Source organism: Lepus europaeus, chromosome 19 (genome assembly GCF_033115175.1).
Source record: "Lepus europaeus isolate LE1 chromosome 19, mLepTim1.pri, whole genome shotgun sequence".
Lineage (NCBI taxonomy): Eukaryota > Metazoa > Chordata > Mammalia > Lagomorpha > Leporidae > Lepus > Lepus europaeus.
The window spans coordinates 43,648,017-43,675,080 of NC_084845.1; the positions used below are offsets into that span (position 1 = coordinate 43,648,017).

Genomic DNA, 27,064 nt, shown 5'->3' on the forward strand with positions numbered 1-27,064 from the left:
AGTTAAGTTACTCGTGAACCAGCCTGATTTTTTTTTTTAATTTTATGTTTTTTTGTGTTGACGTTTTTCCAGGCTTGCTTTTAAGGTCTGTCAGGGCAGGTCTAAGGTGGCCTTTACTGTAGGTCTAATGTAGCCCTGTGACGATGCATGAGCCTTCTGGGATCTCTGCTGAAGGCTCCACAAAGATACTCTGATGGGGCCAGCGCTGTGGCGTAGCAGGTAAAGCCACCACCTGCAGTGCTGGCATCCCATATCGGCACTGGTTCAAGTCCCAGCTGCTCCACTTCCCATCCAGCTCTCTGCTATGGCCTGGGAAAGCAGTGGAGAATGACCTAGCTCCTTGGGCCCTTGCACCCACGTGGGAGACACAGGGGAAGCTCCTGGCTCCTGGCTTTGGATCAGCTCAGCTCCAGCCACTGCTGCCAATTGGGGAGAGAGCCAGTGGATGGAGTATCTCTCTCTCTCTCTCTCTCTCTTTCTCTGCCTCTCCTTCTCTCTGTGTAACTCTGACTTCCAAATAAATAAATGAATCTTTAAAAAAAAAAAAAGAAGATGACATTCTGATCTCATTGGTGAGAACTAGAACTCCTCCAGCCTTGGGGGAGCACTGAGTGACAGGGCAGTAAGCTCCCTGAGACCTGCCCAGTATGCGCAGTCTCTCCCTGCCCAGCAGGGGCTTCCTGTGCTGTGGTCTGATAAACACCTCCAGGCAGAAAGCCCAGGCAATCACAGGACTTAGCTCCTTGCTTCCGTCCTACCCCGGGGTCACCCTCTTGCACTACCTGCATCACAGCATCTGGACACACTTGTTTCACATATTTTATCCAATTTTCTAGTTGTTTATAGTGGGAGCTAGCAGTTCCTTTTGAGAGCTGTCTGGCGTTGTGCACAGGTGATCTGGACTGGTTACCTGCTCCCTCAAAAAAGTTTTACAGAAGTAGACTTCAGGCTATCACAAGTCAACAGGAAGTGGATAGGAGCATCTTGATCAGCTTCTTAGAGAACATTATATTATTGAATATAAAGAAATTCAGGGTGAAGACCCACAGCCTAGCACCAGGTGGAATTTTGCAACAGAAGTCGTGTGCTGTCACTCACGGCACCAAATCAATGTGGTATATACATGAAATGGAATGTTGTTCAGTAATAAGAAGGAGTGAGCTGCTGAGACGTGCGACAAGGATTAGTCTTGAAATATTATACTAAGTGAAAGAAATCAGTCACAAAACTATGCATATAAATGTACACCATTTATATGTGCTCTCCAGAATAGACAAATTTATAGAAACAGGATATAGATTAGTGGCTGCTTACAGTTGGGGTTAAGGGAGGAAAGTGACTGTTAATGAGTACGGGTTCCTTTGAGGGGAATAAAGATGTTCTAAAATTGGGCTGTGGTATTGGTTGCCCAACCTTGTGGGTATACCAGAAAACACTGAATTGTGTACTTTAAATGGATAGAGTAAGGCAGACATTAGGCAGTGACTAAGTCACTGACTGGGATCCTCACATCCCATATCAGAGCCCCTGGGTTCTAGTCCTGGCTCTGCTTCCCATCCAGCTTCCTGCTAATGTGTGCCCATGCACGTAGCAATTGATGGGTACTGTACTTAGGTCCCTGTCACTCACGTAGGATACCTGGACTGAGTTTCTGGTTCCTGGTTTCAGACTGGCTCAGCCCCAGTTGTTGTACTCATTTGGGGAGTGAACTAATGGATGGAAGATCTTTCACTGGGTGTGTGTGTCCTCTACCTTGAATAAATAAATATTTTTAAATAAAATGGGTAGATTGTGTGCTTTGTGAATTACATCTTTCTTAAAGTCAGAGATACAGAGAGAGAGAGGGAGAGGCAAAGAGAGAGAGAGATTGTCCATCTGCTGGTTCACTCTGCAGATAACCACAATGGCCAGGGCTGGGCCAAGCCAAAGCCAGGAGGCAGGAGCTTCTTCCAGGTCTCCCACATGGGTGGCAAGTGCCCAATATCTGGGCCATCTTCCGCTGCTTTTCCCAGGCCATTAGTAGGGTGTGGGATCAGAAGTGGAGCAGCCAGGACACAAACCAGTGCCCACATGGGATGCTGGCATCGCAGGCAACAGCCTTATGCAGTATGGCACAATGCCAGCCCCTTTGAATTACATCTTATAAAACTGTTAAAAAAAAAAAAAAAGAACACTTTTTCCCCCTATATTAAAGGTAATGACTATATTGATTGAGGCTATGGTGCAGTGGGATGGAGGCCCCAGCTGTCATACTGGTGCATGTTCATGTTACAAGTAGTGTCTAATCTTGGACTAAAAAAATGTGACCCAAGAAGAATTAGAACAATTTATTGTGGGATAACTGATGTTGGAAGTTTTTCTTAAAATTCACTTGCTCTTTCGTGATTACTTCAGTTATTAGAGGATTCCTGCACAGTTTTGGTGTGATCCCCCAAGAAGCTTTCCCTCCTGTCCAGATCCTTGTTGGCAATGAGCATGTATTGATTGTCCACCGGGGAGTGTCACGTAGCCTCTGAGAACTGGGATGCTCCCTTTACGTCCTCCGTGTCACTGCTCAGATCACCAGAATGAGCGTGCCACAATAATTAAATCCCAGCCAAGGTTGGAAGAGTAGGCAAACTCCTTCTGTTTGCTTTTCTGTTGTCCAAGATGAAGATGGTTATTTGTCCTTTTTAAGTGAGTCATCCTATCTTCACTAAAAGCACTGTGAGCTTTCTGTGAAATCAAGATGCATTATTCATTTGTTGACTCCTAATAGGATCTTCAGCAGTATAGCTCTGAGTGTATACAGTTGGCCCTCCATATCCACGGGTTCCACACGCATGGATTCAGCCAATGGCAGATTAAAATTACCTGGGAAAGGTGGTAGAGGGTAGGAGGTATAGTGTGGAGTGTTTGGCCTAGTGGTTAAGTCCTGGTTGGGATGTCTGGGTTTGAACTCCTTTCCTGCTAATGTATGTGTACTCTGGAAGGCAGCAGATAATGGCTCAAGTAGTTGGGTCCCTGCCATTCACATGGAGACCTGTGTTGAATTAATTCTCAGCTCCACACTTCAGCCTGGCTCAGCTCCAGCTGTCTCTGCCTCTCAAATAAATAAATAAAAATTAATTTTTAAAAATATCCAAGAAAAAAATAGTCCATGCTAAACTTGTACGAACTTTTTCCCATGTCATTAGTCCCTAAACAATACAGTCTAACACTATTTAGATAACATTTGCATTGTATTAGGTTCTTTTAATATTTTATTTATTTGTTTGAGAGGTAGAGTTACAGACAGAGAGAGGGAGAGACAGAGAGAAAGGTCTTCCATCCACTGGTTCATTCCCCAAATGTCCACAGTGTCTGGAGCTGGGCTGATCAAAGCTATGAGTCAGGAGCTTCTTCTGGGTCTACAACATGGTGCAGGAACCCAAGCACTTGGCCATCTTCCACTGCTTTCCCAGGCCATAACAGAGAACTGGATTGGAAGAGGAGCAGCTGGGACTAGAACTGGTGCCCATATGGGATCCTGGTGCTGCAGGCAGAGGCTTAGCACACTATACCACAGCGCCAGCCCCTTTATTAGGTCTTATATGTAATCTAGAGATGAGGCAGTATGTGTTAGTTATATGGAGATACTCCATCATTTTCTTTCTTTTTTTTTTTTTTTTTTTAAGATTGACTTATTTATTTGATAGGCAGAGAGGCAGAGAGGGAGATCTTCCATCTGCTAGTTCACTTCCCAATTAGCTGCAATGGCCAGAGCTGGGCCAATCCGAAGCCAAGAGCCAGGAACTTCTTCCAGATCTCCTACACGGGTACAGGGGCTCAAGTACTTGGGCCATCTTCTACTGCTTTCCCAGGCCGTAGCAGGAAGCTGGATCGGAAATGGAGCATCCAGGTCTCAAACTGGCACCCATATGGGATGCCGGCACTGCAGACGGTGGCTTTACTCACTATGCCGTAGTGCTGCCCCTCCACCATTTTCTGTAAGGAACTTGAGCATCCGTGGATTTTGGTATCTGTAAGGGTTCCTGGAACCAGTCCCCTATGGATACTGAGGGATAGCTACTTAAGACTGAGCATGGCTTAAAATACCAAAAACTTACCTTAATTGAATGCTGCTTGTAAGTCCTTCCTATTATAAGTGCCTTAGAGTGTTACTGCATTGACTGGTAACTCTTTGACTGTATGTAGGGAATATGGAAAGGCCACATTTCTTTTTTCCCAAATTTTGTTTTTCAGATTATTTTTTAGGAATTCAGGTAGGTTTTTCCCTCAGATTTTCTGGCATTAATGCAGCAATTCAGTAATCCATCATCCCTGTTGGACCTCATCCACCTCCCTTCCCCCTAAGCCAGAGGGTGGCCCGGGACTGCATATGCCTGCTACTCTGTGTTGGGTGAGGACAGCGCATTCATCAGGTGTGGTGTGTGTGGTTTTTCTCCAGGATCATCCACGAAGATGGCTTCTCTGGGGAAGACGTGAAACAGTACAAGCCTGTTGTCTACAGCAACACCATCCAGTCCCTGGCAGCCATTGTCCGGGCCATGGACACTTTGGGCATCGAATATGGTGACAAGGAGAGAAAGGTAGGCCCCTGACCCCACAGACACAGTGAAGAGAGGGCCTCTGTTACCCCATGGCCTCCTCTCTGTTGTACCTTAAAAGAACCAGAGGAACCTGTGCTGTACATAGAGACATGTGGTGGCAAATGCCAACCTAACCCCTCATTCCAATACATCCGGCAAACCTAGGGTCTTCTGCAGCAGAGTCACCACCCAGAGCAACAGCCATAGGATCCCAGGGCTTATTGTACAGATGAGAAAAAAGTTGATGACTTTTCTCAATTGGAGCTACCACACTACTGTACAAGGAGCTGCCCTTGGGCAATTAACTTGAACAGAAGAAAAAAGTTATTGAAAAAAATGAGGCCTGGCTGGCTTCCACCTTGCCTCCCTGGAACTTTCCTGGCCTTGTTTGGGTAGGGGGCAGCCACTGGACAGACTCCCTTTCCTCCTTTAAACCAGAGGCTGTTTTCTGCTCTCCTGGGTAAGTCTGAGGACCTTGGGAGCTGTCCTTCCTGCAGGAGGTCAGCGTCCTAGGACAAAGGCTGTTTTCTGTGGAGTTTCCAGGCCTCCCATAAGTGGTAAATGGGATAAGTATACAAAAGCCTCTTATTTGCAAACATTTGCATTAGCTCTAAGACTGAACTCTATACAGCTGTACTGGCAGCACTGAATAAAAGGAGGAAGGGGGAGAAGAAAGTTGTCTCAGAGAATTCCATCCAGCAATGGCTCTTTGTCTCCTGTTGGGTTCCCTGTGTCCTGAGGTCTGGGAAAGGGGAGCAGGTAGAGGCCGTAGAATCCCAGGCCCTGCGTTGGAGCCTCTGGGTGGACAGCATTAATCTGGCTGCCGTGTGACTCAGCTGTGTGTTATACACACAGTCTGTCTTTGCTAAAACTCATCTCCCTCACCGAGGAAAACCACTCTGGCCTTCTCAGGTCTGATAAGACATCTGTGACAAACAGCTTTAGATGTAAAATTTAATATTTTGTGCACAGAATCCTAATTCCATGGGGCAGATTTGCCCCAGCTCAGGCGTTGATTCCTCCTGGTGCTGGGGAATTTGGTGGCTGAGACGGTGTCCAAGACTAGCCTGGGGTAGAGAAGTGGGGGCTGGCAGAGGACCTAAGCATCTGTTGCTCGTCCCAGAGGCCGGCTTGCTGCATGCTGTACAGAGGAAGCACTTGCCCACGAGTCTGGCTTTGGTTTTGGTCACAGAGCCAGGGAAGAGAGGAGCACTATTAGTTATTCCATGCTGTTTCCATGAAACATTCACAAAGGACTTATACTGTGCCAGGTGTTGCAAGGTGTTGCAGGTGTGCAAGGTGTTGGGATCATGGGAATGGCATGGCAGAAAAACCAGACAACTCCAAAATACCTTCTCAGATCATCAGAGTTAGCCCGGAGGGGCATAGTGCTCTGTTCATGTTAATGTCAGTAGTGGAAATAAAAGTGCATGACTTTGATGGCATCTACTCACTGATAGGCACTGTGCTAAGCACTGTATTTTGTTACTCATTTTAATTAGCACAGGCATTAAAGTCCAGAGCAGGGGGCTGGCACTGTGGGACAGCAGGCTAGGCCGTGGCCTGCAGTACCAGCAATCATATGGACGCCATTTTGAGTCCCAGATGCTCCACTTCTGATCCAGCTCCCTACTGATGCACCTGGGAAAGCAGCAAAGGATGGCTCAAGTACTTGGATCCCTGTACCCACGTGGAAGACCTGGAGGAGGCTCTTGGCTCCTGGCTTCAACCTGGCCCAAGCCTGGTCGATCGTTGCAGCCATTTGGGAAGTGAACCAACAAATGGAAATCTCTCTCTGTCTCTCCTCTCTCTTTGTAACTCTGCCTTTCAAATAGATAAATAAGTAAATCTTTAAAAACATAAGAGGTCCGGAGCAGGTAGTGCCTGGCCTAATCCTCAGACAAGGTATAGACTGCAGGGCTTTGGCCTCTCTGGCTCGCTTGCTCTCTCTCTCTCTTTTTTTTTTTAAAGATGTATTTTATTTATTTGAAAGGCAGAGTTACAGGGTAGGGGGAGGGGGTTAGAGGAAAATGAGGTCTTCCATCTGCTGGCTCACTCCTGAAATGGCCACAATGGTTGGGACTGGGCCCATGCGAAGCCAGAAGCCAGGAGCTTTTTCCGGGTTTCCCATGTGGGTGCAGAGGCCCAGTCACTTGGGCCATCTTTAACCAGATGGCCAGCAGTGCAGAGCACACCCCACACATACAGCGTGCAGCACCCTCCAGGAGTGTGTGTGTTCACCACCACACTCACCTCGTGGCCATCTTTTCCTTCCCCGTGATCTCCAGTCCTGAGTACAACCGGAGGAAGTCAGTGTGACATTGGAGGACTTTTCTCTTTCCATTTTGGAAAATATTAAGTGATCCCGTGGGACTTCTTTTTCCATTTTATTGTCCTTAATAGAGAGACGATGGAATTGCTGGGAATGTGGATCTGAAGGCCTGGACTGCAGGGCTCCTGGGAAACAGGGCCCCTTCTCTGTCTGCTTCTCCTCTGTATGATTTCCCGGTCAAGTCAGCCCTCTAGGAGGAGGGAGGGGAAGGCCCCAGTGGAAAGAGTCTGAGAGCTACATTGGGACTTCTTGGAGAGCCCCCTGGACACAGCAGGGTCCGAGGCCAGGCCTCTTCTCTAAGGTGGCACCATGGAGGCCACCTGGCCCATCTCTAGGGCAGCACAGGCTTATGAGGCATGATCCTCCTGGCTGGAGCAGACCTCCCAGACACACGGGCCCCTGCTCCCTGTGTTCTTTCTTACACCTCCGAACAGCAGGAAAGACTCGGGCCAGTGTGAGCTAGCAGCTTCAGAAAGCAGTTCCTGAAAGTGGACTTGCATTCTTTGGAGCTGGGCAGAAGACAGTAGCAATCAGTGCCCTTCTCTTGATGGGTGGACACACGCGGCCTGGAGGGGCTGCCGTGCCCCATGGTGTGAGGCCCAGGTCCTTCCCTTTCCTGTTCTCACGGAGCTTCCTCTGCAGGGGTGCAGACAGCAACCCAGGCAACTAGTAGGCGACTGCATAATCTCAGATGATGGGAAGGGCTAGGAGTAAAATGATTTGGGGGTAGCCACTGAAGAGTGAGGGTAGATAGAAGGTTCCAAATAAGCACCAAGGCCCTGAGGAGGAGTGAGCCTGGCACATGTTGGGAGGAGGGTAAAGCTCTGTTCAGCCTGAGCTGCCTGCACCCAGTCAGTCCTGGACACCTGGATGCCCTGACCCTCAGCTGGGTGTCCACATTCTTCCCTCTCCCAGAGCCCCGTGGACTACCCACGTAAGGGATCTGCCATTTGGGTGTTGGGAGAGCCACCCGCCACAATGCAGGCCCAAGCTGATGTTTTGGTCTCTGAAGAAAAGCTTTCGTTCCCTCTCTTGCCTTCTCCATCGCTCCCACTCCCCCCTCCTCTGCAGTTATCACGGAACATCTGAAGAAAGACAGCCCACACCCTGCACCTGCTTGGGCCAGCTTTACACTCCCCATACAGAAAAGCGTCTCAAAGCTTCTCTCAGTTTTGGCCACTAGAACAGATGTCCCTGACTCACCTGCCCTGGCTCCCCATGGGAAGAGGGACTGACTGCTTCTCCCTCCACCTCCCTGTGGTGTGGACTCACTTGAGGCCACAAGAATGTGCACGGGCCCTATCCTATGTGCCACACAGCTTTGGAGCAAACCGCAGGGACTCCTTTCTGTCACTCTGTGGCTCCCACATCCTAGGCCCCAGCCCCCCAGACTACAGACCCCTTCCCAAAGATAACACCCGTGTTCGGGCGTCCAGGCCTTTGCTCTTGCCTCTGCTGCTCTTCTTCCCTTTTCCTTGAGGAACTGCTCCCAGGCAGTCAGGACCAGCTCGGCTCCATCTCTTCCACCTCCATTCCCTCTCCTTTTCCCCTGACAGAAACACCGATCCGTGTTTTCTCTCCACTGAGCACTTACCCATGCACTGCGTGAAGACGGGTTGCTAGCTCGTGTGACTGTCTCTCTTTCCTCAGGGCACTGGACCTTGCATTTTAGGGTGGTTACAACCCATTTGAGCAGCAGTGAAGGCTGTGAGGCTTCTCTCCTCAGCAAGGCCACATTCACCTCCTATCTAGGAAAACGTGCATACAATTTCCGAGGGCCCTGGGCCCCTTAGAAGCCTACCAACATAGCCTAGAATCAGAGCCTCTTCTGAATTTCATGGGACTCTGATCAAAGCCCTGTGTCATTCATCTTTGAGTCCCTCCCTCACCCCAACAGCCATCACAGTGCTCAGCACATTAAACAGGTCTCCAAAACACATTCTTTGAGTAGAATGCCATTTCCAGTTTTCTTAGTTCTCAGAGAAGAAAGGAAAAGTACCTGTAATTTCATCACTACACGAACAGATGTTGAATGTTCAGTATCTACTGACTGTAGGCTTTGTGCTAAGCTCTGTGTAAAGATTCAGAGGCATGTGAGATGGGGCCCACAAGCAGAACGAGCACAGCTTTTGCACAAGGAAGTGAGTCTGCACTTGTCCTTGAAGCACAGGTGCAGGTATGGGTGGGGAAATCACTTGACCCAGGGAAGCAGCTTGCGTAAAGGCAGTGGTTGGTAACAACTGAAGGAGATTTGATTAGTGCAGGAGGCCATGGCCAGAGCAGAGGGTTGGGTGTGAACAAGCTATGCGGGCATTGGAAGATACAGTTAGGACCAGATTTGGTAGGATTTGGAAACTCTGACAGGCATTTTTGAGTTTTACCTTTTAGGCAGTAGAAACCATGGGTAGATTTTGAGCCAGGGAGGACGGGAGTAAAAGTGAGATTTCAGGAAATGGCTGTGATGTGCAGTGAGGACTAGTGGGGGAAGAGCCTGAAGAGAGGGAAGCAGGTGAGGAAGCTGCAGCAATAGATGACACTTAAGGGGCTGGAGAGGAAAGGCTGTAGGGAGGTATGAATGGGCCTGGTGATTAACTGCTTGTTGAGGCAAAAGGATAACGATCAAGAAACTGAGACTCCAGGTTTTCGCCTGGAGGAGTGGGAACAAGGTGAAACCTCAGGCAGATGGTCAGGGCATAGGGCTGGTCTGAGTCTGCATTCAGGCCTAATGGATTTCCTGGTGGGAGTGAGCAGCAAGTAGATGGAGTCAGCGAACTGAAGCTCCAAGAAGCAGTGGTCCCAGAATGATGGTGACTTTCAGTTTTTGTGTGTCACGGCCAATTTTACACAGTTTACATTATAATTCAATAGACTTTTAAAAAAAGATTGATTTACTTAAAAGACAGAGCTCTTCTATCTGCCTGTTCACTCCCCAAATGACTGCAGTGGCCAGGGCTGGACCAGGCCATTGCCAGAAGCCAGGAAATCCATCCAAGTCTCCAGCATGGGCAGCCAGGGCCCAAGTGTTTGGACCATAAGTCCACTGCTTTCCCAGGTGTGTGAGCAGGGAGCCGGCTCAGAAGTAGAACAGCCAGGACCTAAACCAGACTCTGACATGGGATATTAGTATCACAAGCGACAGCTTAACCCACTGTGTCACAATGCTGGCCCCTAATATAAGAAACATTATTTAATGTCTAAACTATTTAGTCTTAACAACTACCTGTGAAGAGGGTGCTGTTGTCCCCATTTTATAGTGAAAAAAAATGAGACACCAAGAGGCCAAGTGGCTTGCCCAGGGTCAAGCAGTAGGAAATATGTATGTAGTAGTATGTAGATGGGAATGTAATCAAACCTGTGGTTCGGGTCCAGAGCAGAGTCCCGTATAAAAAGGACAGGACAATGAGGCAAATCAAATCCTTAAAAGAATCCCATTCTTCACTAAGTCTGTGAGGACCTGGAAAGGGCCGCTCTCCTCGCAGAGTCTCTCCTGTTCCTCCTGACACTCTCACCTCATCCCAGGACCTGCTGGTCTCCCCACATTCTCCAGAGACCCTCTCTGCCACCCCCAGCCTCCACGGCTTTCCTGCTCTCGCACCTCCCCTCACTCCTTTCCTTCTCTGCCCAGGAGGGGTTCCCTCTCTGTCTCTCCCTTGCTCTCTTCAACCTTCCTCACTTTCTTTCTCCCTCCATCTCTCCCTTGCTCTCTTCAACCTTCCTCACTTTCTTTCTCCCTCCATCTCTCCCTTGCTCTCTTCAACCTTCCTCACTTTCTTTCTCCCTCCATCTCTCCCTCTTTTTCTCTTCATTCTTCTTTCTTTCTCCTCACCTCCCTCCTTCTCAGACCGCTTCCCCTCCCGCGTCCATTCATCATTGTGCAAATTGTCAGCCTCTCAAGTTTTTCTCCTCCCTCTGTCCTTAGCCCTGGGCCTGTATCTACATCACAAACGCAGAGGGACTTGTCTGGCAGGCCTAGCCTAGGCCAAGACGCTGGAGGAAAGGAAGCAGAAACTGGACAATGACAAGATAGGAGGCTTCACTTTGACCAGTGAGGGGTGGGGAAAGTTTGAGCAATTCCATGTTAGTAAGTTGTATCACATACATAGATGTATGTATATGCATACATAAAACTTACGTGTGTAAACTCCTGTGTCCTTGCATAATATATTGTAACTAACAGGACAGCAATGTTGGGGCTCAGCACTTGATATCCCAGAGTATGGCGATTTGGACATGCTAAATACTTTGAAAGACATTAGAAGGTCTCAGGAAAACAATTTCCAATCTCTGGCCTCCTGTCTCCCTCCCCTCGTCCTGCCCCCCTCCCCTCGTCCTGCCCCCCTCCCCTCGTCCTGCCCCCCTCCCCTCGTCCTGCCCTTAGTCATAGACACCAGGAGACTTGTTCCCCAAGGAGAAGCACAGGCACTAGGACTGTAACTCTAGCCTTCGCCCACCTCTCGGGGTGAGGGAAGTCCTCTGCCCTGCTTGTGTGATGGAGATCCTGAGACCCTCTTCCAGAAGGGGCCCTGCTGCAGAGAGGCCAGGAAGCATCCAGACAGGCAGGGCTTGTGAGTTTCCCCACTTGAGGCACACTTCAACACACGGTCCACTCTTCATTGAACCTACGCATAAACAGCCATTTTCCACAGGTCTTTGGGCCTCCATTCTGAGGACCCCTGCGTCATGTACAACTATAGGGTCAATAACCCTGGTATGCTTTTTCCTTGTTAGCCTATCTTTTGTTATCAGAGTGTTGGTCACGACCTCTTACGAGGGAATGTGTCATCCCTTTCTGCCCCTATAGTAGTCTAGTAATAATTGAACTTGTATGAGGCTGTACTTAGCTGAAAATACTCTCAAACTTATGTTTTTTAACTTTCTGTACGTATGCCTATTCTCTCAATTATAAATTCTTTGAGAACATAATATAGATCTTTTTCACCTAGCGCAATGCCTAAGATAAGAAGTAGTGGTTCCTAGATTCAAATCCCAGTTCTACCCCCAGCAGTGTGGCCCTGCGTAAATTTTTTAACCTCTCCAAAGCCTCTGTGTTTCTGTCTGTAAAATAGTCATAATCCTAATGGTGTACTCATTCATCTGCTGGAGGAATAAATGAAATAATACATGTGAAGTGTGCAGGACAGTGTTTGACACATAGCAGGTTTCCAGCACGTGGTCCCAATTGTTCTTTTCCTTGTTTGTTTAGTATTCTTGTTATTATTGGTAAAGTATTGATGGGTTATCCTCACAGCAATCTAGTAAGGAATGCACAAGGTTTTAATTTCATTTTTGAGGGAGAAATTGGGGAGCAAGGCACTTAATTAGCCACCTGAGGTCACGGGCCCAAGCAGGACCAAGGATCAGCTGGAACTGCTGCCTGCTGCATTCTGCTCCACCAAGGGGCTGCACTAGGGCTGCCCCCGCCCCGCCCTGCCGCCACCACCAAAAGCTAATGGCAGAATCCGATTTCACACTTAGTTTCCAGAATGTCATTGGATCCCCTCTGGTGAAAGAAATACGGCATTTGAGTCACGCAGTGGAGCTGAGAACACGATCTTTTTTTTTCATCGTGGAAATATTGTGGTGCCATCCCCACAGTGCTGTTGCCTTGTGGTTTGCATGAATTCTGAAACAAGAACACTACCTGGTTTGTGTCTGCCTGTGTTCTCTCAGCCCGGAGGTGTTTCCCTGGCAGTTGTCAGTTCTGATGGGGGAAGGTCCATCCTTCCGTACCCCAAACCTCAGGCCAAGACAAGGCATATCGGCCTGCCATGTGCTGGGTACTGAGGCTTTCATGCTAACCCAGCCCCACAGCCCTTCCCCTGCCCAGATCAATAGAGCTTGAAAGTCCTCCATTCAAGCCGTCTCATTCCGTTGCTCCATTTTGCAGATGGGACACAATAGGCCCCATCTGGCCCAAACAGGGAAGAGATTTACTCAAGGGAATATGTGGCAGACCCAGGACTAAAACTTTAGGTTTCCTGACTCTCTGGGTATTACTACTCTTTCTGTCTCACCAGACAGCTCAAATCACCCAGCCAATGTGGAACCTCGCGTTTTTTCATTTGGTCACCCGGCCAACGTGGAACCTCGCGTTTTTTCATTTGGTACATCAGTTAATTACTCTACAAATACTTGCTTCCTGGGGCACTGTGCACACAGTGGCAGAGATGGGTGCAGAGACCCAGACCTTGTACTGAGAGCATCTCTAGATGAAAAGGGGGACTCCTAGCTTCCCCGAGCATCTGCCAGCTAAATAACTAAATAGCTAAATAGCTTAGTTAGATCATGGAGAACCAGTGCCAAACAAAAGACTTTATGTCTGACCTGCTGTTCGGAGGCCCTGCGTTATAATCCTTCAATGTCTTCGCCATAAAAATAATTTCTAATGCAAGAAGAGAGTCCAACAGGTAATAAATATGGAAGATGCATAAAAATTAAAGTGTGGGTCAACTAGTTCCAGAGGCATCCAAATTCAATGTCAGCCTCACAGTCTCCCAGAGCACAATGTCTCCACACCCAGGGCGTCCCATCAGTCCCAACACCGCCCTTCATACATCATCTCAACCGTGTCACTACAGCTTGCTGTGCCTCAGTCTCCAACATCAGGCTCTGATGTACCAGTCTTCCAGGACAGTGCAGCCACATCAGCCTGCTCCCTGTGGTCAGGCCCCAACCTCCTGGTTTGGGGAGGGGCATGCATGATTTAAGCCTTGCCAGAAGGAGCCCCAGGCCTCGCTACTGGTACTGAGGCCCAGGGTCACAGCACCAGTGTCTCTTGCTGGCTCTCCTCTGGGAGGAACAATCAACTCAAAAGAACAGCCATTTTCAAGGTGGAGAAGGAAGAGAAGGGATTAAAGTCTCAGATTCTTGAGATGTCTCTTAGATCCCCCTCCTCCTTGGATCTTGGATTTCAGCAGCTGAAAATTGCTCCTCCCCCCACTGTACCCATCATTCTCCAGCCCTACTCCCAGCTGCTTCCAGCCCTCACTTTCATGGTTATCCCACTTCTTGTTCAGAACGGAAGTCAGAAACGACAGGGCCGTCTTGTTCATCTGTGAGTTGCCTATGGAAGCACACCCAGTGCCTAGCAGGGTCAGTAAGCCAGTGAGTCCATGTGTGATTCCATTCATCCAGGCCGGGCTCTGGACAAGATGCTAGGGATAACCTGTGAACAGTACAGATGCAGTCTCTGTGTAGAAAGGAGGCTTCCGTGGAGAAAGCAGTGAAGGAAGCAAAATATCCTTCTTTCCATGCCTTCCTGATCAATAGCCTGAGCCAGGTGACTGAAGCTGGCTCCTGCATCAAACCATTCATTCTTCCATTCATGCATTCATCCCAGCCCCTGAAGTATACAAACCAGGGGAGCAGTCATGTCAGTAAACCATATCTTTTGTTTTCATGAAAGTACGTGTGTGGGATCCCTGGGCAGCACATGAGGCAGTCGTGAGAGCACAGGCTCTGGGAGCTGAGCTGCCCGAGTCCAGTACTTTCTCCTGCGCTTCATGGTGTGAGACACTGGATGGTCCTTATGCTTTGCCTTCCTCAGTTGCACAGTTGGGTGATGATGAAGGAACAGTGATAGTATCCTACTTCAATGCATTGTTTGAAGACAGATGACTCAGGAGCAAGCCCTTAGAGAAGGGCTTAGTTCACAGCAGGTACTCAAAAACACTAGCCAGTGTTAACATCATGGGACCTGAACCTGCCCTAGGTTTAGAATGTTGGTTGGATGTGTTGTAGGCAGTGCCTCCTGGCAGAGGACCATGGGAGTTAAACAGAGGTATATGAGGGCCTGACAGCATTTAGGAAGAGCACTGGTTTTACTTGGGTCCTGTTCTCTTGTCAGCTGTGCATCCTAGAGAAATGGTAGGAAGACTAGAACAGGTCTGGACAAACCCACTCCTCGTATGATTGGCATTGAATGATGAGGTGTTATTGAGGGGAAGAGTTCTCATCACCTGAGATTTGGACTGTACCTAGAGCTGAGTAGAATTCTTTGTCTGGCTTGTAACTTTCTGAATCTCTATAAAATGCTGCACCGTGCCCTGGCTTAGTAAGTCGAGTGTTGAGAACACACCAGGGTGTTCCCTTCTTGATGGAGGGTCACACTGAGCCTCTCGGTCCTCCTCTCCAAGGACCCAGGTCAGGTCCTTTACAACTACATGAATAAACTTTGTGAGCATCAGGAAGGGACTGGGTCCCCACTAATGGCCCTTTCTTTGGGTGTCTTGGAGGCCCTCCCCATCGTAGCCCTCCCTTTCCCCCACTCCTACAGGGGAAAGTGAGAGTCTCTTCTTTGCAGAAGGATCAGTGTGAGTACATCCCTGGGGCTCAGAGTGGTTGTTTGAAGGCAGCAAAGAGGCTGCCAGGCAGACCTCACAGCCTTAGACGACACAGAGAACAGCCAAGAGATGCCTGTCTGGCTATGCCTTATTGCAAGGCTCCTGCAATACTGAAAAGTAAAGAACTTGCAAAACAAGGTTACAAAATTATAGTATATATTTAATTGCACATACTTGACACATTATTAAGTTAGATTCACCACAAATGTAATGGAATACAGTTGTGCTCCCTAAAAATAATGGTGGAATTTACAAAAGCAGCGACAGTGCTGTGTCAGCTGTGTCATGCTGCACACATGTGTCATGCTGGGACACAGGTAAGAGCCTGGGGGTGAGCACTACTGCCTATCACTCGGAGAGATCTCTGCCCAACTATACCCAGCACATCCTTTGGGCCAAGCTCTGTATTTGCGAAGGTACAGTCTCTTCCTAGCCATCAGATAACACTGTGGAGTAGCCTAGGGGACCAAAAGGCAGACCGTCGGTTCCCCAACTTGTACCAGAGACTAGAAAAGGGGTTATGTTCAGAGAGGCAGTGGCACCATGTGGGTGAGAATGTGAGTCACAGCCCTGGGTGCTGTCGTGATGGCCAGGGTGGTGTCAGTGTGCCTCCCCAGCTTGGAGGCCCTGCTGTGTGTGTAGGGGGTTGCAGTACCACACATACAGGGTAGGGCTGGCTTCTCTAAGAAAACTAGATCCTCTGTCCAGCCTCTCCCCCCTCCCCCCCCACCAGAGCTGCACGCACATTGATCACTGCTGCTTTACCCAGCTCCCTTCCTGATTCTCCTTTATTGCAAGGTGACCAGCAGTGGTCTTGCATCACTGCCAAAGGCCCTACTCTGGCTGGCTCTGTGAGGAAACTTCAGGGTTGCAAATGATAGACAACACAAATTAGAACAAACAAAACCAAACGGAGACCAGTTGGCCAGCCAGTGACTAAGTCCTGAGATACAGCTGTAGTTGAGGCAGCTTAGGTGATGTTCCTGGCTTCCCTCCATCTCTGCACCCTGTCCCACTGTGGGGCTGCACCCTCAGATTCCACAAAATTCACTTTCCTGCTGGGCAGGAAAATGGCTACAGCATGTGAGGCCACCACAAGTCTTCTACAAACCTCCCTGTGATGTTGGCTGCAGCAGCTGTACCCACCTTGTGGAGGAGATGGTCCCCATTGCAGCAGTCTAGGGCTAACCAGGCTGCTTCCAGCACCACAGGACAATGAAATAACCAAGCTGGCCTGGGGCCAGTGCTGCTGTTCCTGTGGTGGCCTCTCCCACCATGGGCAACAGGGCCCCCAGAATTCCAACCATGCAGCCCTCAGCTGTCTTTCGCCCAGCTGGGCTCACCTTTCCCCTGGGGCAGTGCTGGAAGAGCAGGAGATGAAGAATGGAGACAGCTGGTGCCTGGGGAGGTCTCTGCACGAAGATTCAGCTCTTTCCCAGCCTGCCTGAGCCAGAGGGACCTTGGAGAAGAGCCTCTCAGGTCCTACTTTAGAGTTAGGGAAGCCAAGCATCTGAGGCCTGTGCCCAAGGAGCTCAGACCATTCTGGAGTCAGAGGGACATGACTTTGAACCTTGGCCTTGCCACTCACCAGCCAAGGGACGTTAGGCATCACTTGACTCACTAACCCTCGTATTCTTCATCTGAAAAATGGGGATAGTAGTACATACTCACAAGAAGAGAAGAGCTAGCATGAAAAGAACTAGGCAAACTGCCCAGCAGTGCTCAGAGCTGCCCAGAGGTGCTCCTATTACTGCCCTCTGCTTACCCACACCTTGCTACCTGTCCAGTGAAGGGCCGGGACTAGAAGCCTGGGTGTAGCAGTTGTTTCAAAACCCGCTGACAGATCATCACCAAGGCCTCTGAGCTGCTGCAGGTCAAACAAGTGGCATCGTCCCCTGCAGGCCGAGGGACAAGGTGCCTCTCATCACCTGCCCTCCTGCTGGCTGCAGGAGAGGAGCTGAGGGAAGTTGCTTCTCAACGAGGGGTCAGCAAGGCCTGAAAGAAACAGAGAGGTCGCAGAGAGAAGCAAGGGGACCCAGAGGAAGGAAGGGAGGAAGGAAGGCAGACAAGGTGGCGTGGTCTGGGAAGCACTAGAGACGGTGCTTCGTAAATGGCAGGGCCATCCTGCTGGTGTCCCTCTGTCAGTGGGGCGCCAAGCACAGTGCCTCGAGTGGTGCTGCTTTGTTCATTGTGATGAGGGCTACCTAAGGCTCTGTGAGCGTCACTCCCCGGTCCCTCCAGTGCACCATGTCTGCTCCCTCTCCTGCATGCCCACAGTGCAAGGCACTGTCTCCATTCATTCATTCACTCATTGAAGAAGCACATGTTGTGGCCTTCTCCATGCCAGTGGTATGGTGAGTGCTGGATACACTATGGTGAACAAAAGCAAGCAGGTGCACTGCCATCCCGGAGCTCAGCTGGAGAGCAGGAGATGTCCTGACTGAGGCCTAGCCTGGCCTGTGCAAGGACACAGTGTCTGATAAAGAGCACAAGGTACTGGCCTTAAAGAGGCCCATGAGAGGGGGAGATAAGGGGAGAGGATGTTGGAAAGGTGAGGAGTGATGTTTTAAAGATAGGGAGTCATGACCGAGGATAAAGGTCATAAGAAAGGCAGTGTGGCCGCAGCCTGAAGGTCCCACTCCTCGCCTGGGGTCTACATGAGGCAGGGGCCAGACACATGAGAAGAGCTTGTAGGCATGGAAGGAATTCTTGCTTTGTTCCTCTCAGCAGGGAGCTACTGCATGTTCTAGGCAAGGCCAATTACAGCGTGTCTTTGGAGGGCTCGTGGTGACAGTGTGGAGAATAGATGGATGGCCAGCGAGAACGGCAACAGGGAAAGGCGCTGAGAGGCTGCTGCAAGTGTGCAGAGTGTGAACTGGGCTTGGCTTTGGGCCTGTCTGTTGTCCACCTGACCTGGAGCCCTGTTCCATGGTTCCTGCTGGGCCAAGGACTCCTCTGGACACACTACCTGGCGTAGCATGTGGAACCCTGTAGATGTCTTTCTGTTGGGTGATCGGATAAGGGTTCACCGCCCTTGTCCAAGGCAGGCGGGTCCCCAGGCCTGAGCACCAGGGCAGCCCTGGCCTTTCTGCACTGGCTGTCCTCGGGAGAAGCCACTCCAGAGAGTGTGCATCCAGAGAGCCGCCCTCCCCTCCCTCAACCCCTGAAAATGGATTTTTTTTTTTAAAGAGGATAAAAAAGAGGGATAAATTCTATCTTACCATGACCTGATAACCATGAATGGGGAGCTCTTGCAATGCAGCATGCCCAACTGAAAACAGCATGAACTAGTCACTACACTGGCACCAACAGTCTTTCCGGCCCAGACATGAAGCTTGCATCACCCAGCACAAGCGCTGGCAGGTGCCAGTTCTCCCTCCTTCCTCCGAGCCAACACAGAGTGACTGATGGCTCTGTGAGGAGCTGTGGATTAGAAGCATTTGCACAGCCAAACTCACTTCCCCCAGTATCTCTGGTCTAAGGTCCCCAGGGCACAGTCCTGAAATAGCTCACTGACGAATTAGGTCCAGCTTTTTCCAGCTCAGTGGGGACTCTGCCACTTCTTTCCCAGCCCTCTGCCTTTTTCCTTCTCCCTTCTCCCTCTGCACTTCCCACGGCAGACCCACTCCCTGCCTGGGGTCAACATGAGGAAGGGTGGCTCCCCCAGCCCAGGGCAGCTCTCTGGCATAGTCCTGCAGGGAATCTTTTGGGAACTGGGGCCAGACTGTGATCTCCATCACTATTCTCAGAGTCTGTATTTGTGGGCCTAGTGAGGGAGCCCTCGACTGCTAGTCATTTCCTTCCCAGGAGCCCAGAGTTGAGCTCTGTAGCAGGAAGCCTGGTGGCAGGGGCACCAGCTAGTGACTTCTCAGTGAGACCCTCAGGGTGCATCCTTGAAGGGAAGCTTTGTACCTGGTGGGCCGGGAGCACAGGCTCAGCAGTCAGGTAGGCCCAGGAGCAAAAGGTGCCCCCCCCCCTTCAGCTTTGGGACCTTGGGCCAGAGTCTTAACCTCTCTGAACTTCTTTGTCTTCATGGAAATGAAGACATCAACTTGGAAACACGCTCACCTGCTATAACAAAGACCCCCAAAATAACACTGACATCACCAAGACAGGAACACTTTCCTGTCTTGTCTGAGCAGCCCAGAGGTGACACGGGGTGGGCTCTCTGTCTCCTTGCTGTGTTTCACCCAGGGTCTCTGTCTCTAGCACAGGTCTACAAGGCTGCTGCAGCTGCCCCTTTTTGCCAGTGGCAAAAGCAGAGAGGGAACTAAGACTATATCTTTTGTAGGGAGTGGCTTTGGTTGCAGAAGGCCTTGGGTGCTGGGCTGAGGAGTATAATCCCTATGGTGTGGCCATGAGGTGTCTGAGCTGGGGGAAGAGCCCGGGACAAGGGTTGTTCCACAGGGATGGCATGGCCAGTGGGGTGGTTGGAAGTCTAGTTGGAACTAGTTGCATCAGAATCAGTTTACTTCAGATTTGCTTTTATCCAAGGCCCAGAGCATCAGAACCTCAGATGCCTCCTTGCCCCAGACACCAGGGCCAGCCTCCCTCGGCAGGACAGGGATTCCTCTGTGCCTGGCCCTGTGGAGTGGGCCCGCCACCTCTCTGCAGCAGATCATCAGAGACCCTTTCTTTTGGTCCACTCCCCCTTGCGGACTGCCTAGCTCTCATGACTCTACCCATCATTGTGCACCCCATCACACGTGCAGCCCCATCACATGCGCTCTCTGGGAGCACATTGCTAGCAACAGGCCGCTTTGTACTGTGCTCTCCTAACCCTAGATTCCTTGCACGATAAGCCCAGAGCACGACCAAGCAAACCTCTCTTTCCTTCTTGAAGTTTGGGAACACGGACAGTACCCCCTCTTGGGGAGCTGGGGTTCATGTTACAGTCTCGAAGGCACTCAAGAGCCTATAGTCAGGAAGCCTGTCGACACGCGTCTCGCCCCAGTGTTTCCCACACTTTTCCCCTAATAGTCCTATTGAGTTATGTAACCATTCCCTGGGGGACACGCTGCTGTCACCCAGGTCCTTCCTTGCACAGAGGAGACACTGAGGCATTGGCCCAAGACCGTGCCTCCAGGTAACGGCAGCTGGATGAGAATCAGGCGACCTTTTCCTAGGCTAGGAATTCTCCCGCTTGTGTGCCTCTTGCCAGTCCCCATGGGAAGCAAAGGCGCACTCGCAGTTCCCAGTAATCCTGTAAGTCTGCCCTCCCTGCTCCACAATCCCTGTGCCAGGTGCCCCTCCACATCTGCTCTCCCCACACAGTCGCTGCTATCTGCTGCCCTCGGCACCCCCATCACCACTGCCCCCACCACATTCAGGCCCTAGGGGGAGGTAGGTTTGGGGGGCCAGATTGGCCCGTGGCTAGGAATAAAGCACTCAGGCTGGGGCCAGTGACCTTCTTTGCCATCCATCACTGAGAGTGGTTCAAGGTTGCCACTCTAAGACTCACCGTCACCTGCACTCTGCTTGCCTCCAGGAGTGGCAGCAAAGGGCAGCCCTGGGCGCTGTGTGTCCCAGAGCACACCCTTGGGTGCCACTAGGGTCCCATGTTTCTTAGCAGGACCCTGGCTGATGTTTATGTTCGGTTACTATCATGCTTCTACAAGGGAGAGAGCTGTAGCTGAGAGAGGGTGTCAGCCCCAGGCCATACCACCAGTCAGTACCGGGCGCAGTTCAGACCCAGCTGTCCCACCTAGAAAAGCATTGGTAGCCACAGTCTCGGACGAGGCACTGAGCCGTGCGTGTAGTCAGTAACCAGCAAGTGCTGAGGAACTAGGAAGAGGCCAGCGTGAGCCAGCATCAGAGCCACTCTGACGTCAGCTGTGCCCCCAGCTGGCCGATCATGCCATGATCACCCCAGCCTTCCGGCAGATGAAGTGGAGATGCCAACAGCAACGAAAGCCTCGTCTGCTCCACCAGAGGCTGACTCTGCCACCCTGCTGGCTCCTGGGGCCTTGCCAGCCACCAGGAAGAGAGGCTGGAAAGACTGCTGCAAGTGCCCCATCCGGGCCAGGCAGCAGCCCAGAGCACTTCCTTGGGCTCTAGGTCTTTGCAGCCTCCAGGCTGTGTGGAGAGAGGACAATCTGGAGAGCCAGGGGAGGAGACTCAGCCTCCGGGGTGAGAGTGGCCAGTGTGGGGCCCTTCGTCCCTCAGGGAGGCTTTCTGGCATGTGGCAGAAGGATCAGGAGCCCAGGCAGGGTGAGGGCCCGAGGAACTCAGGAGGAAGGGGCTGGGGTTTTTGTCAGTGAACCAGAGGCGACCCAGGCCTTAGCTCCAGGGGCAGCACGGAGAATGCTGTCCCTTCACAGGAAAGCCAGGCTCCCCCCCACCCTGCCTGGGCTGACTGTGTGGCCTCAGGCAAGTCCTTTGCCCTACAGGTCTCACTGTTCTCATCCAGGCAACCTGAAGAACAAGATCTAAGATCTCCCATCCCCACCCACCCCCACTTCAGTTCTATAAATTCTAAAAAGTTCTATAAATTCCCGTGACAGAACTTAATTGCTAAGTTTAGGTGATTGCCATGTACAAGGCTCTTCCTTTGTATCCAAAAGAGAAAGAAAGCCCAGAGTGTCATAGGCAGGAGACACGTGTTTGCCGTTGAAGATTGACTTTCTCCCAAGGAGGGAGTTGATATTCTGACAGCTGCCAGAGCCTTAGCAGCAAAGCAGCCCAGCAGGAGAGGGAGTCCTTCGTGTGCACCCAGCACCTGCAGCTTGGGAGTGAGGCCTGGGATGGGCAATCGCAGATATGGGGGCAGTCCCTGTCCAGCGGGAGCACCAGTGTGGACCAGCACATGGAGGCCACTGAGCCATCGGGATGAAGCCACTAAATCAGGCAGAAAAACACTGTCAAGTGCTACCATTGCTGCATCTGTGTCAAGGGTAACCATGTCTCGGGGATGCAGGAGGAGATGAACGGCCAGGCAAAGCTGTCAGTTGCAGTCTGATCAGCCTGGAAGGCTCCGGGGTGGCGGGGGAGGGAGGGTGGATTTCAGGAGCTACATCTCTGCAAAACTGAGATGGCAGAGCAGACAGAGCAGGCTCAGGGTGGGAGTGTGAAGGCCAGGCAGGCCTTCGGGCAGCTGGGCGAGGGCACTGTCAGAAGCATTTTGCACATGTTCCATTGACTGGCCCATGGCCCAAACCCAGAGCACATAGGCAAGTGTCCTGTGGCACCCTCAGAGCACCTGGGGCTCAGAGCAGTGGCTGCTGCTGCTGAGCATCCCTGCCCTGGTCATCTCGTCCCCACTGCCACTCCTTCTCCACCCCAAAATCTGCCACCAAAGTGAGCTTTTAAAAATGCTTAGCTAATCCCCTGCTTAAAAGCCCTCAGTGGTGTCCTTTGCTCCCAGGATAAAGCACTGCCTTATCTCCTGCAGCTGCTGCCACGGGCTCTGCTGCTGATTCTCTTTAAATGCTGCAGCCTCCTGGCCTCAGAGCTTCCATGCGAGCTCTCTCCTCTGCAGAGGCCATTCTTCACTCCCGCACACCCAGGCCGTGCTGTCACCTTCTCCGACAGCCTTCCCTGGCTCTCCAGACAGGCCAGACCCCTAGTCCTGACTCTCAGAGTCTTGGAAGCTGCTTTGAGGCCTGCTCACAGTCCAGAAGTGTGTGTGTGTGTGTGTGTGTGTGTGTGAGAGAGAGAGAGAGAGAGAGAGAGAGAGAGAGAGAGAGAATATATCTGATTAGTGTCCTGGCTATAAGAGACAGGGACAGGGCCTATATGACACCAGTAGGAATATAGCTCTCCAGAGCCTGGCCTGGAGTGGGTGGCTGCTCTATTAAAGCTCTTCTGGGGGCTGACGCTGTGGTGTAGTGGGTAAAGCCACCACATGCAGTGCCAGCATCCCATATGGGTGCTGGTTCAAGTTCTGGCTGCACCACTTCCAATCCCGCTCTCTGCTATGGCCTGGGAAAGCAGTAGAAGATGGCCCAAGTCCTTGGGCCCCTGCATCCATGTGGGAGACCCAGGGGAAGCTCCTGGCTTCTGGCTTCAGATCAGCCTAGCTCCAGCCATTGTGGCTATTTGGAGAGTGAACCAGTGGATGGAAGACCACTCTCTCTCTCTGCCTCCACCTCTCTGTAACTCTGCCTTTCAGATAAATAAATAAATCTTAAAAAAAAAAAAAAAAAGATAAAGCTGTTCTAGGGGTGGAGTCACTGCCAATAGGGTGCTGAATGGTCCCCTCGGGTGAGAATGCACATTTCTCTGGTCCACCTTCCAAAACAGAGAGGTCCCTTCTACCACTATCCAGTTGAACCCAGGAAACAGCCACAGCGGGGTGTGCCTTACCATGCTCAGCCCTCTTGGCCATGGATCTGGCTGTGATTCAGGTGCTTCCACCTCCAGAAGCAGCCATCATGGACTTGAGCATCCCTACAGACTCCTATGCATGCAAGGCCTACAGGTATGGCAGAGTCAAGGTCTGGGACATACAGCTGGATCCATTCCTCATCCTCAAACCTTGGCCTGACAAGAGCCCATGATGCACTTCTGCATTTCAGACCCAGCTTTGCCAGCGGCTAGCCGTGTGGTCTTTTGAAAACCCAAGAATACATGCTGCACTGGCTCTTCTGGCCAGCTGGCTATGCAGCTCTTGAGATTCAAGGGGCCAAGGCCGGCGCCATGGCTTAACAGGCTAATCCTCCGCCTTGCGGTGCCGGCACACCGGATTCTAGTCCCGGTTGGGGCTCCAGATTCTATCCCGGTTGCCCCTCTTCCAGGCCAGCTCTCTGCTATGGCCCGGGAGTGCAGTGGAGGATGGCCCAAGTCCTTGGGCCCTGCACCCGCATGGGAGACCAGGAGAAGCACCTGGCTCCTGGCTTCGGATCAGCACGAGGCGCCAGCCACAGCGGCCATTGGAGGGTGAACCAACGACAAAAAGGAAGACCTTTCTCTCTGTCTCTCTCTCTCACTATCCACTCTGCCTGTCAAAAAGAAAAAAAAAAAAAAAGAAAGAAAAGAAAAGAGATTCAAGGGGCCACGGATGTTCAGGGAGGTGGCTTCCGTGTGTGTAGCCGAGAATCACTGGAAGAACCAGCCAGAATAGCTTAGAAACACATGCAGTCTGCTGGCCTGGGTTCCCCGCAGTACATTGCAGGCCCTGAGTTGTGGTTTAAAGAACCCTCGAGGTATAGGGTAAGAAGGCAGAGATGGTGATGTGTGTAGGGGGAGCCAGAAAGGACTAGCCGCTATGGAACTCTCTGATTGTGGTTGCTCTGGGCCTAGACATTCCTCTGATGTTTATGGAGCCCCTGGTAAATGCCGGCCCAGCAGCTGGTGAGACCCTTTGCACACAGGAAGCTCCGAGTTTCCTCTTCCCAGCCCTGTGCAGAGGCTGAGGATCACACACTGAGCCCAGTGCTGCTGCTTGCTCTGTGCTTCCTTTCCTTTACTGTAAAAGGGAGATAAGAATGGGATCTGCCTGGTACCTGGAACAATGCAGAGGGCTTGAAGAGTGTCCAGCACATTGCTACATGCAAGCTCATTATACTAGGACGCTCCAGCCACTGTAGCAAGGTGCCACAGACCTGGGTAGCTTATACCACAGACGTTTATGTCTCAGGGTTCTGGTTCAAGATCAGGCTTCCAGCTAATGAGGTTTCTGGTGAAGACTCTTGTTGGATTGGGCATGCAAATGTGTAAGTTGTCCCTCCTGTCTCTTCTTATGAGGCCACTAATCCTGTCAGAGCTCCATCCCTGTGACCTTATATAACTTTACTCCAAATACAGCCAGACTGGTCATCAGAGCTTCAAAATATGAATTTGGGGAGACACTGGGACCATCATACTCTTACTTTTTTAAATATTTATTTATCTGAAGCACAGAATGACAGAAGGGGAGATACATAGAGGAAGAGCTGCCATTCCCTAGTTCACTCCCCCAGATGGTCACTACTACTGGGGCTGGGCCAAGACCCATCTGGGTCTCTCACAAGAACAACAGGGCCCCCAGGTGCTTAGGCTATCATCCACTGCTTTCCTAGGCACATTAGCAAGGAGCTGCATTGGAAAGCAGCACAGCCTCAGTAAGCATTTGCAATCCAACATGGGATGCCAGCATCCCACTGCACCACAACACTGGCCATAGTCCATCATACTCTTACTAAGAAGATGTAGCCTTGAGGCCAGTGTTTTGGTACAGTGGGTAAAGCTACATACAGTGCTGTTATCCCCTGTGCATGCCAGTTCAAGACCCAGCTGCTCCACTTCCAATCCAGCTGTCTGTTAATGCACATAGAAAAGCAGTAGAAGATGACCCAAGTACTTGGGCCCCAGCCACCACACAGGAGACCTGGATGGAGTTTCAAGCTCCTGGCTTCTGCTCTGGCCCAGGCCTGGCCATTGTGGCCCTCTCAGGGAGTGAACCAGCAGATGGAAGATGTATCTCTCTCCATCTCTGTCTTGGTCTCTCTCTGTCTCTCTTTTTTTCTCTCTCTAACTCTGCCCTTCAAATAAATAAGTAAATCTTAAAAGGAAAAGAAAATGATGTAGCCTTTTTGATGTACTACCCAAGTTTGATCCTTGACAGTAACTTACCTGGCATGGGCATAGGCCTTTGCCAGTAACACAGCTCTGCAGTGAGCACCTGTGGGAGGGAACCCTTTATTTCCTTTATATGAGCCCTGGACCTGGCACAAAAGCCTTTCACTTCCACCATGTAGCATGAGCTCTGGATTTCCCATCTGTGGAGCAGGTGTCACTGGTATTGACAAATAAGGGAGCTGAGGCTCAGAGAAGTCGAGTGACTTGCGAGCAGTCAAGCAGCTCATCAGTGGCAGAACTGTTCTTGAACTCAGATGTTTGGACTCCTGGCCCATCGCTTCCTGCTTCCTGTGTGATTTCCTGCAAAATCAGAGCAGGAAAGTGAGTGAAAATCAAGTTGTAGAGAACCAGAATGAGTTTGGAACATGACTTCTAAAGTCAGAGTGCTCATAGGCCTTCCTGGAGGCCTTAGTTTCTTTCTTTCTAAGATTTATTTATTTGTTTGAAAGGCAGAGAGAGAGAGAATGTCTCTAGCTGCTGGTTCATTCACTCTGCAAATGGCCACAATGGCCGTGGCCGGCCAGGCCAAAGCCAGGAACCTGGAACTCCATCTGGGTCTCCCACATGAGTGCAGGGACCCAAGGTGTTGGACCATCTTCCACCACTTTCTCAGGCACATTAGCAGGAGCTGTATACATAGTGGAACTGCCAGGACTTGAACTGGCACCCATATGGGATGCTGGTGTCACAGCAGCAGCTTAACCCACTGTACCACAATGGTTTATTTATTTAAAAGGCAGAGTGAAAGAGAGGGAGAGAAAAATACTCCATCCTCTGGTTCACTCCCCAAATAACCACAACATCCAGGACTGGGCCAGGAAAAATCCAGGAGCCAGGAGCTCCATCTGGGTTTCCCATATGAGTAGCAAGAACCCACATACTTACACCATCATCTGCTGCTTCCCAGAATGCATTAGCAGGAAACTAGATCAGAAAAAAGCACAGAGTAGCTGGAACTTGAACCAAGCACTCCAATACAGGTGTCCCAAGCAATGGCCTTCCCTGCAGCACCACAGTGCCAGCCCAGGTCACAATTTCTTCAACTGCTGAATAGAAACGTCGCCCCCAACCAAGCACAGTGCGGGAGAGGGAGAACAGGTCATACACGGGACACGCGTGAGAGACGATGCCCACTGAAAGCTGACTGCGTCTTTCCCTGAGGCTGAGTTCCTCTCCAGGCAGGTCACAGAGGTCAGGCACACCAGAAAGAAACCCCATCCCCGTTAGCAGTTCTTCTTTCCCCAACCCACAGTCCCTGGAAA

General features: G+C 50.9%; 1 protein-coding gene across 2 annotated transcripts in view; it reads left to right on the plus strand.

Moving 5' to 3' along the window:
- Positions 1–27,064, plus strand: part of GNAO1 (G protein subunit alpha o1) — a 173,010-nt gene that overhangs the window by 86,981 nt on the left and 58,965 nt on the right. For both annotated transcript variants that reach the window (XM_062177067.1, XM_062177066.1), the window contains exon 3: positions 4,430–4,571. In XM_062177067.1, coding sequence (XP_062033051.1) covers positions 4,430–4,571 — 142 coding nt within the window. The remainder of the gene's footprint in view (positions 1–4,429; positions 4,572–27,064) is intronic.